The 22839-nt window shown below is 38.1% G+C and overlaps 1 protein-coding gene across 1 annotated transcript; it reads right to left on the reverse strand.

The window, feature by feature from the left end:
- Positions 1–1389: 1389 nt before the first annotated feature.
- tmem164 (transmembrane protein 164) lies at positions 1390–20061 on the reverse strand. Its single transcript, XM_014029259.1, has 6 exons — positions 19217–20061; positions 10063–10112; positions 7560–7626; positions 5587–5665; positions 3532–3632; positions 1390–2605 (listed from the first exon to the last, which is right to left on the reverse strand). The coding sequence occupies exons 1-6, from the start codon at positions 19649–19651 to the stop codon at positions 2399–2401; spliced, it is 939 nt and encodes a 312-aa protein (XP_013884713.1). The 5' UTR covers positions 19652–20061; the 3' UTR covers positions 1390–2398.
- Positions 20062–22839: the final 2778 nt, after the last annotated feature.

The following is a 22839-nucleotide window of genomic DNA, read 5'->3' on the forward strand; positions in this document are numbered from 1 at the left end:
CAAATTTACGGCTTTTTAATGCCACCTTAGTGACTTMGACAGTGAGCACAAGTATGTTAGGCACCATTTTACTGTTTTTATCACTTTTGATTAAGTCGAGCCTTTAGTTAAGATTTTATTTAAAGTTCAAACTTCTTTAAACAAGCTTTGCAGAACCAAAAAAGGTGTACAAAAAGTAAATAAACTTGTGCTTGGTAGATGATTTGTTATAACAATGCTTCTCAATAAATCGTATACCATTGGAAAGTCTGTTAATTTCTCTTTTAAACAGGGCCACATTTGTAAGGAACATGCATTTGTGGGATCTTCTGGTACCTCCAGGTGCTGCCAYTCAGGTGCCTGAATGTCAGCAGCTGTGAGCCCTGCTAGAGGTCAGTTCTGGTTTCGTCCCCTTAACTGCAAAATAGGCTGAGATTTGGAAATATTTCATGTCTGCAACTCACATACTCTGCTCTACTGCTCATCCCACTAATGCATGTTCCTTACAAATGTGGCACCATTTAAAAGGAAAATGAACACTTTTCAACAGTATAAGATTTGTTATCAAGAAGCATTGTTACAACAAAGAAATAATCTAACAAACAAATTTTACTTGTGTAGTTTACATAAAATGGTTAAAACAGGAAGAAAAAAACAGGAAGTTTAGGTTAGCATCATGTCCTACATTCAGCGTTTCTTGAAAGAATGCATCAYAACGTTATTTATAATTATGTTTTACCAAGCTACAAGCACATAGCAATTCCAGAACAAATAAAAATCACAGAAATGATCAAATCTGGTTACAATTATTTCTCCATAGTTTTAATAAAAGAAAAGAGCCATAAGAATTATCACTAAAAAGATTACAACCATCCACCAAATACATTATTTTGCAAATTGAACATTTTGAAATTCCATGATTTGGTTGACTAATATTTTACTGTTTATGTACAAGGCTCATAAAAACCTTCCAACATTCAGGTAAACTTTAAGAGAGACAGTTGTTATCTTAAGTGGTTGGAAATGTTTGTGAAGCCATAGTTTCATACTTGCTTGAGAGAAAGATGTACGTTAATCCAGGGTATAGTTTAATCCAGAGTATAGGATTATGGAATGGTCTGGACGATGATTTTAAAAATGCTAGTTCTATGTATATATTTAAGAGACAGATAAAAGCTAGTTTTCTGAAGGTATGTTGTTTGAGTTGATGTTTTTATCTTTATTTAGTATTGTTTAGTACATTGTTTTCTTTGAATATATTTTGGGGATAAAAAGAGACAGATTTATTTTTCTGCTACCTTTCATTTTAATTTTATTTGTGTGTTTTCTTAGTTTCTATTGTATATAGTTATTTTGTTTTTAATGAAATGAGTAAATTTTTTGAATTGAATACACACAGACAATGAGTTATTCAGTCAATGGGAATTTCCCTTTTATTGTTGACAAAACTTTGAACTGACACAAGTAAACGTTTCTTACAGTAAAACGAAACTCTTTGGTGAAATGTGATACATGACCAACATCATCTAATTACCTGTTTATTTAGAGGTAAATCAATAAAAGACCCACAGAGACGTCATGCAGATTATTTGACACATATTTAACAGTGAGTTTTATTACAGATTTAAGATGCTTCGACAGAATACCTGACGATCAAGCAATGACTTTACGTGTCACAGAATTCCAGCACAGATACACATTTMATCAACATCCTTCCTGTACTGGACACTGATATTTATCCTAAAAAGTGAAATCAAGGTTACACCTTGTTGAATATATAAAGACTACAATAAAAACACTAAAAACACAAGTTCCTCTGCAGAGGGGACACACCGTCCCAGAGGAGAACCAGAACTTACAGCATGAAATAAATCCTCGGCTCTCTTGATTATCATACTGGAATGACGAGAGCAAACATGAACAATAAAAAATTCCTAATTTGTTTTGTTTTTACATTTACAGGTGACAACACTGAGATTGAACATCGTCACAAGCTTTTACAACAGCTCACGTTTACAATCTGCTTAAAAAAACAAAAAAAAAGCGCACTTGAGACAAACGAAATGGCAGCTTTACCCAATAAAACATGTAGCAGAAACATTACGTGATAAACTGAAGGGAACATCTGAGACATTCAGGTGTTTTCTGTCTTTTAAAACAAGTCCAGCGAGAGAACTCTTCCTATGTTTACACACACCTGGAGGTTTTAATCCAAACGACTCCCCGGTCAGCTCCTCAGCCTTAAAATGCACGYCTGTGCGTGCAGGACCACCTGCAGGACACCCAAACCGGCCCCCGCGCCGTTTCCACGTCTTAAAAAGATCCACGAAAACAACGCTTTAAAAACCAATCGAGCGGTAGGAGCAGGTTTTTTCGGAGCGAGAGGCCTGGGGAGGGGGGGCGGGTCCAGGTGGGACGGTTAATCCACCTTCTTGCTGCGCAGGCGGAGCGCGTCCAGCCCGGTCCTGCACATGGAGCCGCTGTATTGGGAGATGAGTGTGAGGAGCTTTCCGTGGATGAGGGTCAGCAGGGTCTGGTGGCCCGCGGCCCACACCCGGTACCAGGGTCCGTAGAAGGGGTCGGACACGGCCGGACARAGCATGTTGTTCAGGTTGACCTCAGTGGCCTGGAGGACAGAAGAGGGGGGGTCATTTAACATTAATGGTAATTTAAGAGGTATTATCCACTCGGTGAGGCTCAGGCTGATGTCACGGCTGACTCCACACGACATATCTTTATGAATCATTCATTTCCTCTGAGTTTCTGCTCCACAAATCTTTCCCCTCAAACGGGAATGAATGATGAGTTCGGCCCCTCTGAAGTCGTCCACAGCTTATCGTTGAGCTGCAGGAACTCATTTAGCTGCTGCTTGATTCTCATCTTGTAATCACTGCACGGTTTCTCTCAGTTTTTTTAAAATCCTTGTCTAATTAGTTTTAAAGCTGAAGTGGGAGGGAGGACAGAAAAAAATGATTCAGAATATCTTAAATATAAATATTAGCATGTGAAGCTTATGATGTTTTTTATTTTAAAATGGTTTATGGTAAATATTAATGCTTTTCTCAACCAAAGCTTAAAAATCATCACTTTAGTGCAACGATTGCAATAAAAAAATCAAAATGTAATGAAGTATTTTTACTGTGTAACTGTAAATCAGTTTATTTAATGTTAATTGTATTATGTTTTTTTATTATTTAAATTGACTCTGATTCAGATATTTTCTCAGAGCTTTAAAAAGCTGCTACCAGTTTCCTTTTATCTTTAATTCTATATTTATTCAAATAAAAACCCACCCACATACTTCAACATTCATCTTCTTTTATCAACAGCTTGATACATTTAATCTAATGAAGCAGCTCTTCTTCTCATCATTGTTTTTTTCTGTGCATCTGTCTTAAAGCTGTTTCAACAATCTGCTATATGTTTATATTTTTAATCCTATTTGCCTCACCTTATTGTAAAAAAAAAAAATCATTTAATAAATGAAACCACCAATGAATAAAGGTAATGGGTGTAACGSCACAGAACGGCCAGCAGAGGGCTCCATCTCACCAGGCCAAGGGTCTGCAGGAAGAGGAAGTGGTAGAGGAACAGGATCCCGGTGGAGAGCAGAGCCCACCACATGTCCCCCAGAGGCTCGGGCTTGTACGCTCCTGCAAACAGAGTCACACGTCACCATAAGTCTGCAGGTTAGAGCTCCAACCGTTTAAACTCAGTGTGTGGATTTGACACCGAAGGTCTGCATGACAGCAATACTTACACTCACTGACAAAAAAAAAAAGAAAGAAAAAAGACTGAAGCACTTGAGGAATGATTCAGTTTGAGCATTATTTGATTTATGAGGAGCTGTAATGTATGGAACAAACACCAGAGGGCATCAGTGACTTTAGTTAAAGTGAAATAAATGGTGTTATCAGGTAGTTGCCAGGTCCTCTGATAGTCATAATAAATGAAGGTCAGCTGACACAAAAGTTACATTAAACCAGGGGTTCTTAACCTTTTTGACCTCAGGGCCCAGTTTATTGAACATAAAGTGGCACGAGGCCCAGTCAGACATTACCAATGTATGGATCAAAATGATAATTATTCTAAATTTTGGTTTAACTTTTATTGTATTTACATCATAACTAAACTAACAWAACTAAATTAAATACACTTASAGTTTAAAAGTAAAACTCCTGTCAAATAATCACATGGCAGGAATATGACAAACATTTTTGTATTATCAGTATTATAGTATCAGCTGCACTACAGGTTCATCATCCCACACACACATCAACTGTCAATCATAATCACTGCTGGACTGATGGTGAGAGGATCTGRCTCCTGTTCACAGTTCAATCTGTTCTGAGATCAACCTTATGTTRGTATAGAGCAGCACCAAGACCAGTGCAGTGAGGAGACACTGATGTAACGTCTGATGTACGGGAGTTTACTTTACTTATGTCAATTTTTCAGTCATTTTCTGTGAAGGTATTTGTACTTCTACGTAGTTTCAAGTACTTTATAAACCTCTGCCAAACGACCGATATTGGAGAGGAGACCCTGGCTAGAAGAAACCATGCTGTTGTGTTTAATGATGGGAGGGGTTTCCCAGGAGTTCTGCACCGTGTCTCTAGAACAAAACGAATGTCTTTCAACCACGACGTGACCACATCCTCCTGAGACAGTCAACAAGTCCACACGACGTGTCACGTTAAAGTCTTTCCAGGTCTTCCTCAACCAAACGCGTGGGTTCAGCTCAGACGTTAACTTTGTTTGGATCTGCAGGACTTTGAGGTCCAGTTCAAACAGCTGAGGGGTGGAAAGAAAACAGCAGCTGTCTGATTCTGATCAGAACAGACTGGAAGGCGGGGTGCCGCCCCCTGCTGACCCACACTGAACCTCCCACTCTGATCCTGTAATCATCTCTGTCCTTTCAACACATGGACTTTCATCTCATTTCCACCTGCTTAACAATTAGTTTTTGTCCTTAACGAAGGATAAATATGTAACAAGTTGTTGAAGCATAAACAACAATCCTTTCCTGAATTCTTATTGTATCAACTTCCCTGTCCAAATAAACACTTTCTTTGGTTGCTTTCTGCTTCCACTTCAGGCTCCGAGTTGTTTTTACTCTGCTACTAATTAGATTCATTCAAGCATTTCCCCTGCAGACGGTTTATTTGCTGTGTTTTTATTAGTTATACCTTTGTGGCATTCACAWTGTCTCATAATTTCTTGGATATTTCCCTAATAAAAAGTCTTCAGTCTCAACCTGACGCACACGCACCGGCGAGCAACTATGTGTTTTCACTGGGAAAGCTTTCAGATCTCTGCACTGCAGGTTTTAAAGGTGTACGCTATGAACCGAGCGGCCTCTGCTTCCTGTAGTCAAGACAACAAGAGAAACAGGAGCAGCATGGAGGAATATTTGAGGATCTCGTTTGAGCGACTGTGAATATGTAATCGGATGTTTGTTTAGGATAAAAGCAGCAGCCGCCGTCGGTGAACATAAAGTAATAACAGGTACCTGCAGCGCTGTCGTTTAGAGAACAATCATCTGCCCGTGCAGAAAGGTCAGTGTGTGTGTGTGTGTGTGAGAGAGACCACCTGATCACCACCCACCTCCTTTCCTGAAAAGGTAGAGAGGAACTAAGTACATCATGGAGTGCTGGATGTAGTAGATCTCCTTCTCAAACGGCAGCTGAGGAAGAAACAGAGTCAAACAGACGTCAACATTTAAAGAACATCAGATCAGAAGTTTTAGGTTTTTTTGTCAAAAAATATTTAAAATCTTTCTGAAACCTGGACGGTTACAGTGAATATTAATATTCAAGGTTTCAGCTTTTATCGAAGAAATGCTTATCACCTGCCAACTTTCCTGCCAACTAAGATCATTTTATGAAAAAAAAGGGACATTTTGATCAAAACAATTTTGGGAAATCTTGCAAGATTTGTCAACGCTCCGAGTCTGAATTCAGAAATCTAGTTGGTGCAGATGTATAAACGATGACTCATGTCATTAAAACCCATCTTCATGAGACATTTTGCTAACAGACTAACAAACAGACACGAGCAATTTAATGATTGCCCATTGCCATAACAAAACGTTAAAGTAAATATGCTACTCAGTTTTCATGTCGACGTTCAGTTTGTGTGCAGAGACCCCAACACAAACGCAAATCTGCTTTATAAAAAAGGCAATACTTCCTTGTTTAGAAATCTGATAAGGAAGTACAGATGAGGAAGTTTCGCCTAACGTTAGCAGCAACTGTTCTGAGGTAAAAGCATCCGAGTTAAATAAGTTTCACTTTTTAAACTCGGGATGTCTCATTTCATTTGTATGCCGATGACGTCCAGTTTTATTTACCTTTAAGGTTTGCTGGAGCTCAGTGTATTGAGAATCTGTGGAATGGTTTAAAGGATGTTAAAACATGCTTGTAGCTAAACTTTCTTTGTTTAAATTTAAATTAAATTAAATATGAGTCTTCTCAGCTGTAGCTCCTAAACTCTGAAACAGTCTTTTTATGTTCTTTTGTCCAACTTTTACAATAACTTTTATTCTGAAAAACTGTGGTACCTAACTATAACAAAAAATAGAAAGTTGTAAATATCTTTTTATTTAAGTGGACAGCAGCATCAACAGGACAAATATAAAGTCAACATTCCCTTCAAACAAGGTGTATAAAAACGCTGAGTCACTGTATTCCTGCTGTTTTCTATGATTGATTWCCTCTCTTATGAAGGTTAATTGGTAACATGAGAAAAGACTTTTTCTCATCACAGAGGCTTTGTTTGGATTGTTGTTGGTGTGGAAAACCTTTTAACACCCCGGTTGTTCTGCTGTCATTTGGCTTGGTGTGTTTGAGCTGACAACACAAAGTGACAACATGAAAGGCAACAAAGTGGCACKGCAGCGTGTGCTTTTATCCTGCCGCGGCTGCTTCGAGTCAGCGGACAGACAACATGTCGGCATGTTAATGTTACGGATCTCTTTACAAAGACTCTGGGACCATCTGCTGGATCAGATCCATCACCTGTCCTCGAGTCTTACCTTCAACAGGTGGAATGTGAGAGCCTACCAGGCCTGATTTAAACCTTTAACTTCACATACGTGAAAATCCAACAGTTTTTATTAATTCACATTAATGCAGATATCCAAAATAAAAGCATTTAAAGCACATATCAAACTCAAGGTATTTAAGAAATGATCCTGTTAGATAGATAAGGGCTACACAACACAGTCTGCCTCTCTCAGTTAATTAAAAATAATAATAATTTGAAGTTAAATTAACGTAATGATAATAATTACTAAACGGCTGGCCCTAGAGTTAGKTTTCAGAGTTTGCTCAGAGTGTTGGGGAGAACTCACAGTTCACCACAGTTCGGCTCAATATCTGAGTTTTAGACATTTTTTTGTTTGCTAAGATTGATCAGCTGTGGCAGAGAAGTTGGCTCCAATCAGTCGTTGATGTACATCTAATCAAAGTTTTACAGAAACCTACCCAGTGGTTGATGGGATATTGTGCTAACGGACCAACAAACACAGACAGGTAATTAAGTTACGATTTGTAACAAAGACCAAACTGGACACTTACCAGCCTGGTGTTGACGACAGGAAACATTAACGCCAGCAGGGCTCCGTTCAACATGTGGACGTGAAGCCTGAAAAACATGCAGGGGGAAATCAGGACCATGAAGAAGAAGAAGAACAGAGCTGCTGCAGAGTCTGAGAGAACAAAAAGCTTCAGTGTTAAAGTTTGGACCATCACACGTTGACATTTAACTGCTCTTTTTGTTAAATGAGCCAACTGTTGTGACAGCTAAGGTCAGTGGGAAAACAGAAGAAGTGTAGAAGCGTCACTCCAGATGAACCCAGCTGTCAGTCCTCCCAGCTACAGGACGGATCCTGAGAAACGCCTCACTTCCTTCACAGTCTAACTCACCAGAGCTGTGGACAGCTGAGACTCATTTTCACACAGCTTGGTTCACACTGCTGTTGTCTTTACTCTCTTTTCTCTACATGTTTATTCTTATTATTTCTATCATGTTTTTTTCTTTGTCTTCCAGAAGAAGGCGCACCTGGACCAGTCCTGGACCAGTTCTTCTGTGTTTGTCTGTCTCTTTCCTGTCCCTCAACCAGCCGGTCGAGGCAGATGGTCTCCTGCCCTGAGCCTGGTTCTGCTGGAGGTTTCTTCCTGATTAGCAGGGAGTTTTTCCTCTCCACTGTTTGCTCAGGATGGGAGACTGTGATGAAGTGATTCAACACABTCTGCTGGRTTCTTCTTTAGATTYTTCTTTTRATGTACAGTGCCCTGAGACAACGTATGTTGTGACTTGGCGCTATATAAATAAACTTGAACTGAACATAGAAAAATCTTTGACACCCAATACGTGAATTACACCAGGAATATATATAGTTTCACATTTAGTCTTGTTAGTTATTTTCAAGTTAGGCTATAAATTCAGTTTAAACATGTTTATGGTGTCTGCAGAACAAGCCCAGACCATCCAACCTCCACCTCCGTGCTTCACAGCTGATAACAGGTTTAGAACTTCACAATCTTTATAAAGTTGAATTCTTGAGTGCCTCTGCTGCTTTGAAATCACCATAACTCTATAATATAACTGTATTATGTTACAGTGAACATTTTGTAAATTAGGGTTTTGCAGTTAATTGTTAAATCTGTCCCTGATTAATATTTAGTACTATGTGATTATTATTACTGCTGAGAAGGAGCGGACTGGCATCTTTGTGTCCTCAGCTACATTCTCCATCTCAATCAGCTGCAGCTTCACTTTCAAAAATCACCTCATTGTTTTCAATCAAACACACTAAACCAGTGGCTCCCAAAGCTGGGGTTGGGACCCCACTGTGGGACCTACAACTGGGGGCACAGGTTTCTGCTGTCATTATTTTGAGGGTGAAACCTGAAAAGTTTGGAAACTATTGCACAAAACACTAAATATCACCAAATGCCACTAAATATCACAAATCTTTGCTCACTCCCACTCATCATCTCTCTGTGCCCATAAAAATTCATCCAACATTCGCTTCTTTTTTGAAGATTTTTTGGTGCTTGTCAAATAATTTCACACCTCAGTCAGAAAGGAGGGRTGAGGGCTGTTTGTTTGCTCGGCGGTGTGGAGTTTTTAACTATGAATCTGTCCGTCTTTTGCTGACTCCCGCTGCAATGTGCTTCAAATTTACGATTATTAAAACAAAGCACTGTAAATGATTAATCATAACTCTGGTTTTTCTTGGCCTATCAACACAATTTAAAAACTAGTTTATGTATTTTTGACACAAATTGAAACAGATTCTTGTGGAGGTCGAATCTTTCCCACTAGAGTGMTTTAAATCAGTGAAGAGATGACTAGGATGTGCCGGCCCATCCAGGGAGTCCAGGAGATTAATTGTCATATTAATAGTTATCAGCTAAATGCCACAATTAATCCTTATTAATTATATCATCACTATCCCCCAGCTCTACTGTATATGAACATGRTCACGTGTTGATAACATTAAAACCAAGACAATTCTGTACTTTACAGTAAAAAAAAACATTTTCATGTTAATAAAACCTTGATTCAAAAGACATGACTAAAAGCTCAGATATTTACTGGGTAAAAAGTGTTTTTATTTTCATTTCCGGTCAAACACAGACTGACTCTCTGTAACTCTAAACCACTCTCTGAAGCTTGGTTTTATGAGAAAATCTCCCATCCTGTTGGCAAAAAAACTTAAATAATTAACCTCCCTGACCAGAAGCGTTTCAAAGGAGGAAACTCAAAGGTGCAGGAATAAATAATCTCTAACAACTATTTAATCTACATGTAATAACAACAGATGATAACTGGTTTTAGGGAAGCAAGAATCCATCTGGATGTATGTGAATCTGCATGGACACGTCACATTAAATTCAAGACTAACTTTTAGAACCAGAGGCACCTGTGGAGGTTTATAGTTCAACATGACTGGGGTCACAGACCGAGCTACAGCTTTTATATGACTATAAACTGTTGCACGAGCTGAAGTTTGTGCTGATATGAAACAACGTTCATTTGAACAGAATATAAATGTAGACAAGAGAAACTCACCGAAACACAACCATGGCTGTTTTACATGGTGGGCAGGCCAGCAGAAAGATCTGTAGGAGAAACCACAAAGAGGCAGGAAGTCAACCACAATATTACATTAAAACAACACTGCTCATTACCGAACTGCTTACAGGCTTTAAAAGCTTCCTGCTTTCAGTAATGCAATATAAAACACTGCCATCAAGTGTGTACTAATATGATAAAAAAAAACAATGTTTCTGGAAAAAACATCTTGTAAGCATCTGGTTTAAAAAAAAAGCAGAAATTAGAAATTGATTTTATGGTTTGATTTGAGGGTCTGATTGAAATTCTGATCTTACTGATTGCGAAGGAAGGTTTGCACCAATATGATGGTCCGAGTCCAGGATTCTTCCCTTTCAATCCTTCTCAGCAGTAATCAATATCCAAGTTAGATTTCTCCAACACCAACAAGTTAAAACAAGCTTTAACGTATGAATTGTCACGTGTTTTATTAAACTGCACTGTCCCCATTCAAATAAATAAATCAAATCAAACACCTGCCACGGTTTTGTCTTCTCTTGGTGAACAAATTTAGAGATCTACAAACTTTTTACTTCTTTCTGGCTTGAGAAAAACACTCTTTAATGCTATATATATTTAAAGTGCCTGTGACATCAAATGTTTGTAATAAATATGATTGTGTTTTTCCAAAGACAACATTAATGAGATATTACAAAACATATTTCACGACGCTGAGACGAACAGTTGTTGAGATATTTGCATGTGAAGTCACAGGAAGTGATGTCAAAGGGGAATGTCTGCGTGTGAACAGTGTAGCTAACAACAGACGGTAGAGAAGAATTTGATGTTTCTTGAAATTATTTTGAGTCACTATCAAAGAAGAGTCAGAGTTTAAATAATAATGTTTTAATAAACAAAGGCCAGAGTTTATTTTCGTAAAGAGTTCCCCTTTTATGTCACTTCCTGTTTCACTTTGACTGAGCCAAGTTCAAAAGAAAATATGCAAGTTATGAGACAAAATGAGCAAAATTGTGTGTTTTATGCCAAGTTCGTTACATATAAAAATGTTTTCTTTGACTTTTTGTATTTGAAGAATATGCAAGTCACAAACAAAACAAGAATAGTGTTAGACCAAAAACGCAAGTACTAGATTATAATATATTTAGCCTAGATCTAAATTTGACAAGAAAAAGTACACATTATACAACTTGCTTCAATGTCCAAGCTCTACTCACCCCACAATAAATAAATAAATAAATAAATAAATAAATAAATAAATAAATAAATAAATAAATAAAAACTTGATGTCAACGTTAATTGCGCAATAAGACCTGAAAGCTCATATAGGCTTAAATGTAGCTTTTTGACATTTGGAGTCAAAAGCAAATATCTCTTCACAATATTAAATTACAAAAAATACAATATATTAAACAGCAGATGAACAGTTGGAAGCATGAAAAATGTGAAAGCCTAACTATCTGAGCGACTTGAATAGTTACGCTTCAGATAAGGACGATTGAGTGGATGGGTCATCTTTGTGATCAAGTCATGGCACATGTCCAAATGTCCTTAGCAGGACACCGTACAGAGTGTGATTAAGAGCTGCAACACGAGTGCTTGTGAACGGCTGAATGAGAAACCCATTAACGTTATCTTTAACACCGTTAAAGCAGGGTTACATGGAGCTAATGATGATGATGATGGTGTGCAGAGATCTGCTTTGTTCACTCGGCTCGTCCTGTACTAAAAGTAATCTGATGACTGGGAGTGAAGARGAGTTTGAAGCTGGCAGGTATTTGTGTGTTTGCCACAAAATTTCTTCACTCAGTTTCCATGGCAACACCGCGAATGCAAAGGTCTTCATCAGAGGAGGACACAGATGTGAGCAGCAGGAGGCCTCGCCTTTAGCTGGTTTACAGTCACGTTGTTGCTTTTGCTAACAGCTGAATGTTTTAATTCGATAACAGTCGCAGGAGAATATTTAATTGGCAGGTGAGAGGTGCAGAAAACGACACGTGTTTTATCACGTCAAACAACAAAACGTCAAAAATCACTTAATGTAACAAAGGTGGCCCCTGTGGACCCATGAATGCAAAGAATCTCTGCACAAAGCATGCGATTCAGGATGCACACAGGGTGATGCTTTCTGGATGAAGAAGATTAAAAGAGGTGTGATGTTAGACGTCTCTGCTGCAACACCGAAAACAAGTTAACTCTCATCCAGACGAGCAGTTTTAGAACGTGGGCGTTAAAAAAACAGAGTCTGTCGCAGGGACTGGATCAGGGTCCTYATTAAGGCACATTTTTAACTGTATGGTAGAGTAACTGTAACCAGGTTTACAGTCTTCACAGACGGTTTCTGTGCCAACAAAAACCTCACAAGTGATTATTTTATTAATAACCTTTATTTAAACCCCATTCAGATCACAGATCTCTCTGACTGAAGGCCTGTAGGCAGCCTAAATATGCACAGTTATTGTTAGACGATGACAGAATCTACCAAACGGTTGCTCATCAGTTCTCAGTGAGTTGAACATTTGGACGCTTCCTGCATGCAGAGCAAAAAGAGAAGCTGAATWAGTGTCACAGTGTAACGGTGAAAGCTGAATCTCATCTGAACAAAAAATTAAAGGAAAGCTTCCTGCTCTCAGGTGAGCTGCTGTACAGGAATGTGTTCAGGTAAAGGTGTAAGAACTCACAGTTCAACTGCAAGAAAAACACAKCAGCTCCTACTCGCTTGCATTTCCTGTTCTATTTCAGTCCAGAAAAAACACTCATCTCAAAACCTACAAACATTCATTGCTGAAACACAATCGTATCTGAAGGTGCGACCGGCTGAAACAAAACACCCTCTCTGACTGCTTRCTGTAGCTCTTCTGCCAAGTCCCGGAACAATATCAAAATATTCATTTCACCAAAGCAGTTCTGTGTTTCATGGTCTCCAGAACAATGAGTTGGACCGTCCTTCACAGAAACACTAATGAGCTGTGAAAACCACAATAACTCCAAAAATACAAGAGAAGCAAACACTTCAAGGTGACCTGAACCATTAAGCCTAGTTCACACTACTTATTTCTTACTGGAATATATCAATTTAACGTCAACAATTTTAAAATCCTAATAAGCTTTAAAGTGCATGAGTTAAACTCAAGGCACGTGGGCCAAATGTGGCCCATCACGGCATTTAATATGGCCCGCAAGAGCTTCAAAGGCATTTTAATGTCTTGAAATAAGTTGATCATATCTACTAGAGATGGGATAAATGGCTCTTTGAAGGGATCCGGATCTTGGGGAGCCATGTGTTTCATAGAGCCGTTCAAAAGAGCTGTTCGATTTTGAACGGATTACGTCATCASGTAGCCGTACGTAATCCCGTCACGTGGGTGGAACCATTTGTTTGTCAAGCGGAAACCCCCTCTCCCTTTCACCGTGAGCTTCTGTACTCCACAACTCCATTATTTTATTTTATTTTATTATAGTTTTCCATGAAAAAGCAAAGCAGGAGCGATTTAAATATGAAAAAATAAAGATTATATGAGGAATAAAAGAAATAAAACTACAAATGGCAAGTTACTGCCCGCGACTCGGCTCCTATCGTTCGTTGGAAAGAGCCGTTCAAAAGATTCGGATCGTTCGCGAACAGCTCTAACATCTACTCACAACTCAACAATGAGTAAAACTCTTTTACTTTTACTTTAATAGTATTTCTGTATTATTTATTTCACATTTAGTCATGTGTACATGCAGTACTGTTCAGTGTTTATTAGAGGATGTGTTAAAACGTTTCTATGCACAAAATACTACGTAGTAGGGATGCACAATATATCGGCACTAATATCGGTATCGGTCTGATATGTAAAACTGGGCTGATATTAACGTCTGATATTGATTTCCCACTTTTTATCTTTGCGTTTCTGTTTTGGGAGGGGAGATGGTTGGTTGAGCGGCATCTGTTTGATCATGATAGTGATATTGATGCTGCACAGCCAGGAATAACTCAAGTAAGGAGCCATGTCAGAGGTCTGGTCATTTATTTACAGTATCAAAAAAAGACCCAAGTGTGTTTGTGTGTATATGTATAATCTAATTRGTGTGTTTGTGTAATATCGGTTATCGCCCATAACAGCAATAATTATATCAAATATCGATATCGGTGCGTCCCTACTACGCAGAGCTCAGGTATTGTTTGTTAGTGGTGCTCAGCTGTAGCGATGAGACGAGGAACGTTATGTTTCATGTTTAGTCCAAGAACAGGAAACAGAGTTAATTAGAAATGGCCCTTTAAGGGCAGCCTTAATGTTCAAGTGACCCTCTGTGAAAATGAGTCTGACATCTCCCGCTTTAAAGAAAGAGTGAAGCGTAAAGTTGTTTGCACGGGACAATCGCATTATAGATGGACGTATCTAATGACTGATAAGTGTTTCCTTTAAACAAGTGGATTCATAAAGCCTTATCTGAAGCACTGAGTCAACAATCTGTTATCTGTTTTACTACAGCCTGAACTTAAAACTGAGTAAATATTTTTCTATTCAAATTACCAATAAATTCTTGTATCCTTAAAAGCGGTGGCAGGAATCCCAGGAGCCCTATCAGTGGAAGGACGGATCATTTCCTGCGGTAATTCATCTTCAGCTCAGCTGATTCTGCATTCATGTTCAGTCATGTATCAGACGGTGACGTCCACGTGGACTGATAGGTCACATGACTCAGAGATAATAAGGGCTGTGTGGGTTTCACCTGAGGTGAAAACAGTCATTAGGACAGGATATAAACACCACACTGTAGACACTTCCTGTATTTACTCTTTCCACCTGAACAGCTATATTACTGGTCGGCATTTCTACAGTCATAACAAGTCCAACCTTTTAACAGGTGACACCTGTTTGAAGAATGGAGATAAAGGAAGGCCAGGAGAACAACTGTTCATCTTTGTAGGACAAATTAAGCATTTAAACAGTGTTTAACTAAAAAATAAACCCACCAATCAGCTCAGGACAAGTTCAAACTCTTACGTTTAATGCACATTCAGAGGAAAATAAAGGTYGTGTGGTGTTTGTCTCTGTTTCATGTTGCAGTGTGTGTGGCGCTTGCTCTGCACAGCATCTGCTCTTCATTTATTCTAGTGTGGAGCCCCACCCGTACATTGTGCCCCGGAGTGAAAACGAATGACGATAAACTGATAAGTCAGATGTTTCTCTCTGTGGGGGGGATCACTCTGCTCTCAGGCTATCAGCTGGGACGTAAACCAAACATTAGAGCTGTCAGGTTTGAAGGCTCTCTCTCACCTCGAACGGAGCTCTTCCTGCTGCACGTTTTACGCTTAATGCAGGAGCTCGGTGCATAAAACATCACTTACCGCAGCCCACAGAAGAGTGTCTGTCAGAATTACATTTTAAAAACAGCAAACCATGTGTTCAGTAACATCAGAGCTCCTCAGTCTCTAGAAGAAACGGAGGCCAAGCAGATCGCCTGCAGCTGTTCATGCCAGTTTTACTCTGAGACCAGTATGTTGAGAAATGATGGAGTTATATACTGAAACTGAGATTTGTTAGTGCTTGAAGTACAGTATATCTTGTGAGTGACTTTCAGCTACTACCACATCAACTTTTAGCTCAATATGCAAAATAAACTGAGTTGTCAACAAGCAGGTTTTGGTGGCCATCCTGAACCAGMTTGGCTCCAAATAATAATCAGCTCTAGCTGCAAGCTGTCTGAAAGTTTCATTAAAATCTGTGCAGTGGTTCATGAGTTATCTGTCCAACACAACAGACACAAGAATGTAGAGTTATAGAGTATGGTGTAAGAGTAAAGTGAGAACTGATTGTACGACGCTCTGCACATCCCTGCAGGCACGAGGGGAAAGTTTACAGAAAACTATCAATCCGACGGCATCAGGCGTCACGTAAACTCATTTAAAGAAGCCCGGAGCCAAAGAGGTGTCAGGAAAAGCAAGTAGAAAGGCACCGAATGATCCATTCGCAAAAAAAGGCCACTGATTTCCAGCTTGACCAAGTTAATCAGCTGATCGAACACTAACAACTCGTATTTTTGCCGAGTCGTGACGAAATGATACTACAGCTAAATGATGCTCACAAAATCATGTTTTTGATGTGAAAGTTTTTACGGCATAAAAAAAATACGACCTGTTTGTCATTTCTATAAAGTCAGAGGAATAACACAAYTATWTATTCWTCACAGACAGAAGAATTTGCTTTGAAATGCACSTTTAGCAACGTAGCTGATGAAATATTTGAAGCGATGAGAWGRTAAATAACATGCAATTACATGTACTGATCCTGGAGCTAAACCCAAYTTATTCATGATGTTTACTCATTTACATTATTACGAATTTAGTGAAGCTCMACGTCATGTGGAAAGACGTGTGAATACATGTTCCAATTGTCACTACACGTCATTATTGTAACGACGTAGTGTGTGGTCATGCAAACATACGAAGACTCATTTAACATGTTTTCTGCAGCCAACTGGGACTGCGAGGGGCGTGGCCTKTATGGGCCGCTGTCTATGTGGGCTGCGACCCCTGAATTGAGACCTATGTATTTTTTGAATTTATAAAAACTAAACAGCCTGCAGTATTTTTACAGTCTCGTTTTTATAATCGAAGTAAATGCTAATCAAATAACGCCTATTGTTCCAACGAAGTGGAGTTGCCTTCAAGGGTGCATTTTTGTGATTTAATTAGCTTTGAAAAGGATTAAAAAGAACTCACCACACCCTGAACACGGATCATATGATGAGTCAGCATTACACTGTGTTGAGGTGAAGGGTGGATATATATAAATACACAGATTTTATTTTAAAATTTGCTTTAAGACAGTTTTAAAAAAGCAGTTTAATCACTTCTCAGCGCACTAATACAGCTCAGGATCAGACGATTTGTTCAGTATCCAGGAAACAAGCGACCAGACTGTTAAAAATTCATCACATATTAAATCTTATTCCAGTTCGCTTCTTAGGAAAACCTTTGCAACGCACAGCTGAGCCCAAAAGCCCTGCGTACTTTTCTGATAACATACACTCAGGCTCCAGTTCTTCTTATTACCTGTAAGTAAAACATTAACACCTGGGGCCSAGCTGATAAAATACAGCCGCTGTTTTTTCCTCCACCACTTTCAAATGTCAAACTGAYGTTACTTTTAAAATCAGTTTGTTTGCTTTCTGGGCAGAAGAAACTTGTTGAAAGAGACGAAAACAGTCAAGACTCCAACCTGTTAAGGTGATCTGAGAACAGCAATGAGAGACAGATGCAGCCACACTGATGAAGAACGGTGTATTTTCTCACGGTTTCATCATTTTTCCTTTACATCATCTTTAAAAAGTAGCTGTGACTGACTACAACAAATATGTCTTTATTTTTTAATTGGTTACTAATGCCASAAGGTTAGAATTTCGAAGAATTATAGTTTTCGGGCATGTCTGCCAATTTAAAGAGCATTTTTCCTGGAATGGTGAATCAATAAATGCTGCAAGAGGTTTCATTTCTTCATCCCAGATGCTGTGAATCATCAGCAGCTCTTTGATCTTTTTATTACCATCTAATTATTCATTCACTGCACTCTGAATGATAAATGCACTGCTTTTCAGTTTGCTGTAACCTGAAGCCCAGGATCAGTMCCACAAAGGCCAGGAAACCAGATTCTGTGAAAAGGTTTATAAAACATCTGATTTCTTGCCTGTTGTAGATAGCTCTTTGAATTGTCCTCACGTTTGAGAAATAAGAGTTTCTAATTAGTTTGAAGAGCTAATGGCTAGTCCAAGCAGGGCCAAGTGGACGGCTGTTGTCTTCAGACGACTCTAACAGTTCAAGCAAAATGCTGCTTTAGACACTTTTTCCTTATTCCTCATCGTCTGTTTTTCATTACATTTATCTGTGCAAAGACATCATGATGTTCCCGTTAAAAGTGCTACAGCTAGCCGCTGTTATTACAACTCGATGTAGATAAGTGGGCAACAAAAAAAATGACAGCGGTGTTATGAAACTTTTGTGATTGGGGTTGATTTAAGATGGCAGGGGTCTACTTAAGCTAGTATATCACATCGTTAGGGAGTACGCAAACACTGAAAAGTGAGGCGACTTTGCGAGAAGTTGGCGGCCTATGAAAACACTTTGCAACTAGAATAATCGATGGCCAAAAAAAGAGGCCAACTATTTACATGGTTCAAATTCCAGAACCATCAAACCATTCATGCATTTTATTCTTTTCAATCAAAATCTGCTCCCAGTAAAAGCCCAATCTCATTAAAATATTTTAGACAACTTGTGAGTTTTGTCCGACACTGAAAATGTCTACACTGAATATGGAATAAAATAAATCACTTGGAAGCCTCTTTCAATTGCTAATTATTGGATCAACTATATAACCTATTTGAATAATCTAGTCAGGCATTAATTGTCTAAAATGTTATGATTTTTATCCCAAACTACGATGGAGTATTAGGGCCACACAACAAGATTTATTATTATTATTATTGCAAGATTAAAGTCATAATTTTACCAGAATAAAGTTATTTGGGATTAACAAGTCAGACACTCTCGATGTATTTGGTCAATGTATTTACACTCAGGTTTGTTGAGTAAAGTATGTCGACAAAAGTGTTTTGTTTACATTTGGCATGTACCTGTATTTCAGATCTGGATCGAAACATATCAGGAAAACTACTGGAGTTTTAAACTGCACCATTTAATTTAGTTAGAATAACCTGTTTTATGTTTGATTTAATAGTTTGTAATGAGTCTCTTTAAACGTTGTTTCTACAAACTGAGGTCGCTCAAATAGCTATCTACAACAGGTAAGATATTACTTGTTCATAACATTTCAACAGAACGCGACATAAAAAAATGCGCCTTTAACCATAAGTATCACATAACCTGATGGACTTGAAACACTTTAACTTCCTTTTAAAGTTTAGAAAAGCTCAATTGAGAAATAATCTGGTGAAGATTATCTGGAGGAAGCACAAATCATGTAATTCAGATTGTATAATACCAGCATGGTATTTCTCCATAACTTAAAAACTGACTTTTAAAGCTTCCATCTGATCCTTAATTTAAAATAAAAGATAAACACAGCATCTTTAGCTCCATATGATGGGAGTTTTCTTTGTGTTACAATAACCCATCCTGGGTCACACACAGGCAGGTCATCCTCACCTGGATCATGGTCACGACATGGCAGGGGTTCAGCAGGTAGATCACAGTCTTGGTGGCGAACTTGAACCCGACCTCCACTCCAAAAGTCATGCAGAGAGCKACCAGCAACAGGTTCTTGCCCAGGCAGTCCTCCTTCGTTCGGCTGTCCCTTCCCACCAGCCTGAACTCTCTGGACACGTTTATGTTCCTGAGCGCGACGCCGATCTCCACCAGGAAGACGAGGACGATGAGAAGGGTCTCCACGAGCCGCTGCTGGGGCGCGATGAAGGCTGCGCACTCGGGCCCCCCGTTGCCCTCGAACTTGGGGTCCACCCCGCCGTAGATCCAGTCCAGCAGGCTGTATATGTTGTACCGGGACATATTCCTCTCCTCTTGTTGGAAAAGATACAAGCAAGATGGAATGTATGACGCCACACTGACCTCTTGGCGAAACATGAACAAGCAAGATTTCCACGTCTTCGTTTCACTCCGCGGGGATGACAAACCGGCTCGTGTTTCAGAGAGCCGCCAAACTGTCTTATATAAAGACGGAAGCGGAGGAGGAACTTCAGGGAAGGGAAGCTGATGTCAAGACTACCCGTAGCTGGTGTTAGTTAGTGGGCAGCAGTGAGCCTCTCGCTTCTGCACGTCCCTCCGCTAGATAGCAAGCAGGCTYACGGGGTCATTTTAAGCCTACGAGCCTTCCGGTCCTGTGAAGCATTAGTCATGATTAAAACAAGTTACACTGACGCTGAGTTTGCACATGTTGCACATTAGCACAGACAACATGCAGATAGTTAGCTTATCTTCGGAGCCTGAGGCTGAAGCGGRGGCGCTGGTGWRTTTTGTTTTTGAAACCCTGAGTTTWGCCTTGCAGGCTGCTTTAATYTTAAACTGACATTAATGTTAATATTSACATATAGTTGATATAGTTAGTGTTTTTTATTAATGTGCAGCATAACAACTGTGAAGATAAATGATCGACTATAACCACAGTTTTTGGGTTTAAAGTAGCCTGTGAGAAAAATCTGAGGGCACGATTTAATGACGAAAACCCACCCTCTTTATAGTAACTACTGCGCATGCGTCAAATAGAGCTCCGCCTCTTTCGTGTTTATGAATTAGTTTTAATGATATTTACGTTYTGATAGCGAAATGTCATTAACATGTATTGATGCTGGATGTCAGAAATGGCTGCAGAGCACAGCTGAAACACGTGAACAATGTGTTTCATCGAACCGGAAGTTGGTATGAAAATATTTAGACCATAATGCAAAGCAAATTACTTTCTTTTTTTTTTTTTCTGTAGCTCTTCTGCCAAGTCGTGGAACAATATCAAAATATTCATTTCACCAAAGCAGTTCTGTGTTTCATGGTCTTTTTCTTTTTTTTTTTTTAAAAAAAAAAAAAAAAAAAAAACTACAATATGTAACATTAGGACAAAATATTTTTAAATTCCCAAGTCTTCCTAAATATAAAAAGGGACATTTTAAAATTATAAATAATATTAATCCTTTAGATGCTTTAATAAAAGAAATATTTCAAGTTGATGCAGAAAATTGTGGGTTCTGTTAAACAGAAACAACAAAATGTTTATTTTATGAGTGTGTTGAAGTTCAGATTATTACACAACCTTTTGTCTTCTAAATCCATAAATATGGATTTCTTCTTTCAAAAATATGGTCTGAGACTAATTATGATTTTGAGTTTTTAGGAAATCAAATGTAAAACAGGTAATTCAATAAATGTAAAAACTATTAGGGCACCCTGGCAACTTCCATGAGATTTAGGACAATAAGAGTTCAACAATAACAAGACATTAACGTCAGATTTTAATATGGTAACTCTAAAATATTTGTGAATAAAACATTAAGTTGGGCATTGATGACAACAACACAGTTCTGACCCTAATTAAAGGAAATTAATTATCTTATAAACTGCTCTTTTAATAATTACAGTAGCTGTAACTTTTCTAAATAAATCTCTAGAACTGACCAATATTGTTTTAATTAATTTTAAACATTTGATTTTTATCCCAAACTACGATGGAGTATTAGGGCCACACAACAAGATTTATTATTATTATTATTGCAAGATTAAAGTCATAATTTTACCAGAATAAAGTTATAATATTACGAGATTAAAGTCATAATTTTATGAGAATAAAGTAATATTTCAAGAAATAGTCATAATCTTACAAGTGTTCATTTTCCATTCCTCATTTCCTCTTTATTTTCCTCACAGCTGCTGTACAACCATGTGTCTGTGTTTATAAAATAGTCTGCGATGACTTGGGTCACTGTTAGATTAATATGCTTTCATCCAAATTAGCTACGTGACTAAATCTGTCATTGCATCCATTAATTACAATACGACTTCAGTTTATAGTCGTTTGTACAATTTCCAAGTCCTACTACTGATAATTTGATGCTAATGTGCTAAAAGATTAACTCTTAATTTTAAGCAATACTAAAGAACAACTTGACAAGTTGCTCAACATTTCTCATTTTAATGTAGTGATAAATGCAGGCTTTTTCATGTGAATAGTAGAATATTACGACTTTATTTTCATAATATGATGACTTTAATCTTGTAATATTATGACTCTATTCTCATAATATTCAGACTTTATTTTTATACGACGTTAATCTCGTAATATTAGGACTTTATTCTCATAATATTATGACTTTAATCTTGTAATAATACGCCTTTAATCTCATAATATTATGGCTTTAATCTTGTAATATTACGACTTTAATCTCATAATATGTCTTCAATTTTGTAATATTATGACTTTAACCTCGTAATATTACGACTTTATTCTCATTATATTCTAACTTTATTTTTATACGACTTTAATCTCATAATATTAAGACTTTATTCTCATAATATTATGACTTTAATCTTGTAATATTACAACTTTAATCTCGTAATATTATGGCTTTAATCTCGTAATTTAAAATAAAAGAATAAAAACCTTGTGTGGCCCTAATACTCTGTCGTATCAAACAGATCATTTATATAAAAGTTTTCTTCATGATGAGAAACATGTCACGACAGTGGGAAACATTTAGGTCTTTCATATGAAAAGCTGTGATCACTATGGCTACTAATGGACTCGTGACTCACTCACCTGTTTGTGCTTTTCAGCTGAAATTCAAACAGAACCGCCATCATGCCAATCCTATTGACAAAACAGTTGAGAAGATAGAAAGAGGAATATTCAGTCTGGATTACAGTACTATATTACAGTGCAGTATTATTTACTTTTCCGGGGTTCAGTGATGTAAAGGCGCAGCATTAAGGTTTGATTTTTTGGGACAACTGGGTCATCGGTGTGTGCTCACTTCAAGTCTCTGAAGGTTTCAGAATGAATAMGAAAAGTTTAACAGCAAAATAGATTTTCTTTTATTTCATAATTCAGAAAGCAAGCTCAGTCAGGCCTCGAGAGAGAGTTAAAACCATGTTGATGTATGCGCGAGCTGCGAGGGAACAACAGGACAGCACAAGAAATGTCATTTCCTCTGAGAGAAACCACCCTTTTAGCTTTTTATTATTATTATTTCATGAAATAGTATTACTGTTTTCTGTGTTTGAAAAGGATGGAAATGTCAGTAACTAAAACTAATTTTGTGACCTAGCAG

Source organism: Austrofundulus limnaeus, unplaced genomic scaffold, assembly GCF_001266775.1.
Source record: "Austrofundulus limnaeus strain Quisiro unplaced genomic scaffold, Austrofundulus_limnaeus-1.0 Scaffold875, whole genome shotgun sequence".
NCBI classification, from domain to species: domain Eukaryota; kingdom Metazoa; phylum Chordata; class Actinopteri; order Cyprinodontiformes; family Rivulidae; genus Austrofundulus; species Austrofundulus limnaeus.